Below are 7,603 nucleotides of genomic sequence, written 5' to 3'. Positions count from 1 at the left end.
GAAAAGAAAAGAAAAGAAAAGAAAAGAAAAGAAAAGAAAAGGAGACACAAGTGAGCATTGCTCTGTAGCCTGGCAAGCGATTTGGTTCTGGGCTCTGTTACAGCTTATTCCATGAAAAGTAATAGTCCATGACGGTGTACCCATGTACTCCTCCTTCCTGGAATGATGTCCTTACCAGTAGACTTCTGTCCGGTCTCCCATAAGGACAGTGGAAGGGCAACACCCCACATTCTCCAGTTGGCTGGCCAGTCCTGAGGACACCTGCAGGTCCAGGGTCAGCCAGTGAGTTGTTTAGGAGAAAACCTAGCTTTTGCCTTCTTAATAAAAGCAGAAGCAGTAATAGGAATGCAAAGATACAGCACACTGGACCCCTGAAAAATTGCCAAATAAAAAATAATAGCTCTGTGGAGTTTAGACTTACCTAGTGTTAGGAGGTAAATAAACATGGTGTTTGGAGATTCTGATAGAAAACTTAGGTTTCTGCCTAAACAAGCCTTCTTTCATATTGTTTATTTTGCTTTCCATGCCTTGGCACTCATGAGACCTAATCCTTTAAGTTGTCAGTCTGTATGACCCTGTTGAATCTGTCAAAGGGCCAGATTTCTAAAGCTGCAGGTAGGAAGTCAGGGGAACGCAGTCACCCAGCTTGCATTAAAATAATGAACATGTGTATCAAGATGACTTTTAGAGCTCGTCTGTGTTCAGTAAGCAGGAGTCATCAAACCAATCTCATTTCCTTCTGCAACATGTGAAGAGGCCATATAGAAATAAATATGAGTGTTATGGCTTAGGTTTAAGTGAGTTTTTTGATGTCGTACGGCATGATATTTTTATAAGCAAGCTAAAGAAACATAGGCTACACCAAAGCGTTGCCAAATTAGTTTGTAATAACTGTTACACTGGAGGGATAAGTTGAGTAAGGTACTGGGTGCAACACTGCTCTTATTTTCATTCCTGAATGGATAAGTAGGCATAAGGCCTGTATTGCTAAATGTCAAAAAACAGAATGGTGCTGCAAGTACCCTGGATAGTGCCAAAGTCATAACTGTGGGATTTAGCAGTTGAAAAAGTGGTGTGGAAAAACACAATGCAAGTCATAAAGATAAATGCAACATCCTGTGTTTAGGCAAGAATAACCAGGTGTACCAGTATTGTCTGGGTGATGATTGACTGGGTAGCAGAACTGCAAAAGGCAGCTCTATTACTGTGAATCATAGGCTGAGTGTATGTTTACACTTTCATACTGGTGTGAAAAGGCAAATGCTTTAATGAGATTGGTAAACAAGAGTAATGCTGGAAAACAGAAGTAGTTATTTCTGTTTATTTGGTGTTGGCAAATCCTCACCTGAATGGCTGTGTTGCGTGGGGTATAGCCTTTCCAGGAAGATGTGGGCTACCTGGAGATTTACAAGAAAGATCACAAGTCTGGAAAAAAGTCAGGAAATATTAAAATGGTTGAGAGGGTCTGCCAGGGAAAAGAGAATGGAGATGGCACATTATAACAGTCTTCAGCTATCAGAAGTAGCTCTGAGGAAGGAAGTTGACCCTTGTTCTTTTCTTTTTTCTCCCTTGTCTTTTATTAACTTTATTCAATCTCAGCAAAAAGTCAGAGCAATATTTTTAGTTGTAAGAAAAGTGAGGCACTGCGATGTGTTACCCAAGGAGGTTATGCAAGTTCGTGATCAAAGGATAGGCCTGGGTTTGGGGATAAATTGCATCCATCTTTTCTTTCTGCAGGGATAAATTAGATGACCTCACAAGATTCCTACTCACTTTATAATCTAGCAACTTCCTTAATTTTTGAGATTTTTAAGATATTATTAACAACATGGAGGCAAAGAACTAGACTAGGAGAATTGTACATCTTGGATTATGTGGACTGAATAAACCCTGTATTTAAATTGAGTCACTGAAACATATGTATGTGTCTGTGCATGTTTGTATAGATACCTATATATGTATATACAGACACATTTGAGCACATATATCTATATATATAATCTGTATATATGTATATAAATAGTCTCTCTCTATATATATAAAATACAAACTATTTGAACACAATTCTTAGGAGGAGTGGTTGAGGTTGTTTATCCTGGAGAAAAGGAGACTCAGAGGGGACCTTCTTGCTTTCAACAGCTCCCTAAAAGGAGCCTGTAGCGAAGTAGCAGTTGGTCTCATCACTCAGATAAACAAGTGAGAGGACAAGCGGAAATGGCCTCAAGTTGTGCTAGGGGATGTTTACATGGAATATTAGGAAAACTCTCTTCACTCAAAGGTTGGTTAGGCATTGGAATAGGCTGTCCAGGGTGGAATCACCGTTCCTGGAATTGTTCAGAAGGTGTGTGGATGTGCCACTTGGGGACATGGTTTAGTGGTGAACACAGTGGGGCTGGGTTAACAGTTGGACTCAATGATCTTAGAGGTCTTTTCCAGTCTTAATGATTCTGTGCATACTTACATACGTGTATATATGTTTTTTATATCTCTCTTTACATGTTCATTCCACTGCCTCAGGCTATGTTGTCAGCTGCAATGTGTAGCCCTACATCAGGTGTATCCAAAATGGCCTTCCCCACTTCAGAAAAATCATCAAAATAAGGCCTGATCAGCATGAGGAAGTGAATCACTCAGGAGCACTGATGGAAACAAGTATTCATGTCAAGTGATGTAAGCCAGTACCCAGGGATATGTAAATGTCTTATAGAAAAGACAGGGAAGGTGAGCCAGCTATCCAAATCTCAACTTCCCACCAAAAAAGACAACACCTGACCCAGCTGAAATGGAAAGCAGGGTTTTAGATACCTATGGATGGTATCATACCGCTAACAGTTTATGACTCCCATTTCTGTCCAGTATTTCCCTTCAGTAAGGGGTTGGTTATCTTCATCTCTGCCCTCTGTGGCTCTGCCTTCATCCCATGGTACCATGACTCCATTGGAGCAGTGGTGTGAATAAAGGCCTTTGGGGTTAAGGCTATCGTTGCCTCAAAGGAAAGGAACAAAGCAGTGAAAGCCTATCTCAGTAGCAGTGTTATTGAACTCAGCCAGGTTTTCTGGTTAAGTTGTAAAAATCACTTGAAATACTTTCCCTATGGGGCTATATATTCTTCTGCAGTTTAGCAAGGTACTTCTGGCAAGATTTTTCTCTTTCATCTCAAAATGATGGAGTAGAGTACTGTAAAATCTGTTTTAGAATTCCTCTTTTGTCCTGTTTGCTGTTAATTTAGTTGTTGACTTTTATTTTCCAATAATTGGCCTTGTAGGTAATATTTGGGTACTCAGGAAAGACTGGAGGTACACACCAGTGTTAATCATCACACCATGAAAGACAGGGGTGGAGGAAGGATAATAATCAGATACCATGTTTGCAAACCACTGCTAGTTGATAAATCAAACTGTGTAATAACTCCACAGTTTTCAGTTGAGCTGCACCTCAAATCCTGTGTTCAGTTTTGGGCCCCTCACTACAAGAAAGACATCAAGGTGGTGGAATGTGTCAGAAAAGGGCAACGGAGCTGAGGAAGGGTCTGGAGCACAAGTTTTATGAGGAGTGGCTGAGGGAGCTGGGGAGAAAAGAAGGCTCAGAGGGGACCTTCTCACTCTCTACAGCTACTTAAGAGGAGGTTGCAGTGAGTTGGGGGTTGGTCTCTTCTCCTGAGTAACAAGCAGTAGGACAAGAGGAAATGGAGCCAAATTCTGCCAGGGGAGATTTAGATTGAAGAGTAGAAAAAATTTCTGTACAGAAAGGGTTGTCAAGCCTTGGAACAGGCTGCACAGGGAAGTGGTTGAGTCACCATCTCTGGAAGTATTTAAGAGAAAGACATGTAGACATGTAGACTTATGGACATGGTTTAGTGGTGGGCTTGGTAATGTTGGGTCAATGGTAGGTCTCAATGATCTCAAAGGTCCTTTCTAATCTGAATGATTCTGTGATTCCATGCTTTAGGCAAGGAAGATATTGATAGTCCTGAATTATGAAGAGAAGTTATTTTATATTCCTGATGCTCTTTAAAGTAGTAATGGCATGATGTGCATGCTCCTTTGTTTTAGTACAGAAAAAACCAAGGAAAAAAAACTATTTGAAGGGTGGCATTTGAGGTACTAGACGGCTGTATGTTTTACAAGCTTTGGCAAAGGGCAATATTCTATCGTATGCTATTACAAATCTAAATAGAAAATATGCTTGCTTATTCCTTTATTTAAAAAAATTGTACTGCAATCCTCTTATGGTAATGGTGATTCCTGCAAAGGCTTTCCATGTTCAAATAGCTTATGTTCATGATTGACACCTTAGAAATCTGAGAAGTTTAACTGAGTAAGTAAGCTGACACAACACAGTTTGCAAACATTAATCCCCCAACAGCTGTGGGCAAGCAGTGTGGGAGGATTGTTTTCTTTACCAGTGCAGGAACCATGGTGTTGAAGCAATTGTTTCCTTCTCACAGAAGTCATCTCCTTTATAGTCACAGTAGAATCTACCATTGTCTCTATGGCAGGAATGTCTGAAACACACACTGGTGGACGCTTCTCTGTCAGCAGAGGGTAGCTTCTGGACTAAAGCATTTTGAATTTCAGCAGAAATAACTTCCTACTTCACCTTTGCCTCATGCCTATTCTTTTTTCCAGCATTGGGTCAGGAAGCTGAGTGGAAACAGCTATTGATGTAACACAACACTTTCTTCAAAGTGCTATTCTTGCCACAGCTTTTTCACTGAATTAATTTTTCTCCTAAGAAGCAAGTATTAAATTCCACCCTACAAAACACTCTGTGAGAAGGTCAGCAGACAGACAAGATCTACCTCTGTATTTCTCCATCTTTTTTTCTTCTTTCAGCATTCAGGCCAAAAGCCACCAAGGGTTGGTATCCTTGTTCCAACTCAGGGCTTCTGACCTAATCTTCTGTCTTCTTTCTTGAGCCCAGGTATGCTGTAGTGAGTATCAAATAGGGGATTTGTGCTAGAGAAGAATGCAAATCAGACTAAGCCTCTCCTGCAGTCACAGACATATGTGTAGAAGGTGCATGTTAAGGCCCCTGCTTCAGAGAAGTGTTTAAGAGTATGTAGAAACTGGCAGATACCAAGACTGGCTGGAACAGAATACTAAATAATACTAATTTTACATGTAAATCTCATGTGTAGTTTGGATGTTCAACTGCATGCTCTGAGTCAGGGGAAAAAAAATCCCATTTTTCATCATCCCCAAGGCTGTAATTAATTGCTCTAGTCAGGTCTATCCCTTTTTGTAAGTGGAAGTTCATGGAGGATTTCTAGCAGAAAGAGATCCTCCACAGCTCAAAATGTAGACACACCTCCAGCCATTCAGACCCTGAAAACCTTCCACTTCCCAGAGGGTTTTACTCCTTTTGCTTGTTTGTCAGTTTGGTTATTTCAGCTGACAGAGTATTTGGATGCATGCATCAAGAGGCTAAGGGAAGAGGTGAGCATGTTCTCCAGCAGCTATAGGGCATTCAGAGCCTAGGCATTTCAGCACATGAAGGAATCTCCAACAAGTTCGTGGGCTGAGGTCAGTTCCTCATCTGTAGGACAGGAGTCACCTCCTTGTCAGCCTCGCTGTTTTGCTGAAGGAGGGACTTTTTATTTTTCACGTTTGAGATGCCATGTTGAATAGAGATGTTCTATAGTGATTGAAAAAAAAAAAGTAAGAATCTGTTTTGTTGCAATATTGCAATTTACTTTGTTTCTTATTTTAAAGACATTTGAATGTTTGAAATATACTCTGGTGTCTCAAGCACTGCATAAAAACTTTATTCTCTGAAGAGGCTAAATAGTAATTCCTAATGCCCTTCAAGTAGGTTCTGGGACTTTGTAGTTGTTCTAGCTTTTATCTGCGTGTGATTGAAGAAAGAGTCTCCCAGCTCCCCCTTGTGTGGATGGTCGACTCCTGCTACGTCAAGCAGAAAACAAGTGTGATTTGTGCTGCTTTTGATCAGACATTTCTACAACGCTTTGCTGCTGGAAAGCAGAATAATACTGTCACAAATTTTAAATTAACAAAATATGCCTAGAAGGGATTGGTAGCTCTTGTTCATCTGATTAATGTCAGACTTGTAAAGTCTGTTCTGCAACAAAAACGGCAGCAAATGCTCAAGTGAGAGATGTTAAAAAGAGAGACTCTCCATTTTATTGGATCTATGTGTTTTAGTTATAATCTATTACTGAAGCACCCAGGACCAAATCACAAAATCAACTAGCATCAAGGGACTTGAATTAGCTTATATCTGTGTTCACTTTTAATTAGATTTGAAATGGCTATCCCACTGTAGTACAGAAAGCAAGTCAGTACCATCCCCTCAGGCCTTATTACTGACAACAACCTTAGCATAGATCTGCATATTCAGCAGCTGGGTGGATAGGTGCTATGTGTTGGGAAATACAGGCAGGATTTTAAAAACATAGGATATATTTCATATCAACAACTCAATTTTTGCTCTCAAGTTGGGGGACTGAGGGATTTTTCTTACTAAAATGTTCATATCCTGGCAGGAGTTTTTGGACGCAACTTTTGTCTAACAGGTATCGTCTTACGATAATATTTTGCTGCTCAACAGTGGAATCAAGGCAGCACTGGTAGCAAATATATTCTGTGCCACCTCATGTATTTTTATGGGTTTATTTTTCCCTTATGTACATTTCTGTTCCTTCAAGATGTTCTCTGAGACATTTCCAATTTCAGCTCTCTGCCTGTCTCATCTAATTCAATTGTAAGCTCTTCTGAGCAAGGACCATATCTGGATTCTGCTTTCAAGTTTCATAACACAGCAGTTCTGCAAAGTGATCTTTTTTAAAAAGTATCATGATGAGGGAAGGAACTTAACTTCTCCATGGGAATTTTTCACGTGGGAAGAGCATGTCTTCATCTCCCAAACTTTCAGCAATACCATACTCACAGACACTCCTACTTTCATGTGCTCCACCCCCATTGGAAATGGTCAGTTGGATAAGCGAATTTTGCTTTAGGTTTCCATTAGATGGGAAGAGGTTTTTGTTTTCTTTATTTCACTGTATCATTTTCTCTTTTGCTTCTCTTTCAGGCGTGAACAGAAAAGTCAGCTATTCCCTGGCAGACTCTGCAGATGGTTACTTCTCAGTTGACCAGTCATCAGGAATCATTATTTTGGAGCATCCTCTTGATAGAGAGCTTCAGTCTTCCTATAACATCACTGTAAAGGCCTCAGATCAGAGCATTGTGCTGACCTTGTCCTCATTTGCCACTGTGACCATTACAGTGCTAGACATTAATGACAACCCCCCTGTGTTTGAAAGAAGAGATTATCTTGTTACAGTACCTGAAGACACCTCACCTGGCACTGAAGTCCTGTCTGTTTTTGCTACAAGCCAAGACATTGGTACTAATGCTGAGATTGCCTATCTCATCAGATCGGGAAATGAGAAAGGGAAGTTCAGGATTAACTCGAAAACAGGTTTGTAAAGTGGCTCTTACTTGTAATGCTAATTGAAAGCATTGGAAAAAGGTGAGTTCTTTCAAGGCTCTTGGACCAAAGGATTTCCAAGACCAGAGGCTCACAACTTGTCAGTGTGGAATTAGCTACACAGTTAAAACCAATTTTAGGTTGATGTCAA

At 40.4% G+C, this 7,603-nt stretch overlaps 1 protein-coding gene across 9 annotated transcripts in view; it reads left to right on the top strand.

The window, feature by feature from the left end:
• FAT3 (FAT atypical cadherin 3) overlaps positions 1-7,603 on the top strand; it is a 405,538-nt gene that overhangs the window by 343,818 nt on the left and 54,117 nt on the right. For all 9 annotated transcript variants that reach the window (XM_027677451.1, XM_027677453.1, XM_027677457.1 and 6 more), the window contains one exon: positions 7,054-7,443. In XM_027677451.1, the coding sequence (XP_027533252.1) occupies positions 7,054-7,443 (390 nt within the window). The remainder of the gene's footprint in view (positions 1-7,053; positions 7,444-7,603) is intronic.

The sequence above is a fragment of the Neopelma chrysocephalum genome, unplaced genomic scaffold (assembly GCF_003984885.1).
Source record: "Neopelma chrysocephalum unplaced genomic scaffold, ASM398488v2 Primary Assembly neopelma1_43, whole genome shotgun sequence".
In the NCBI taxonomy this organism is placed as follows: domain Eukaryota; kingdom Metazoa; phylum Chordata; class Aves; order Passeriformes; family Pipridae; genus Neopelma; species Neopelma chrysocephalum.
Note: the sequence above shows the minus strand (reverse complement) of the source record. Positions and strands in the feature narration are given on the sequence as shown.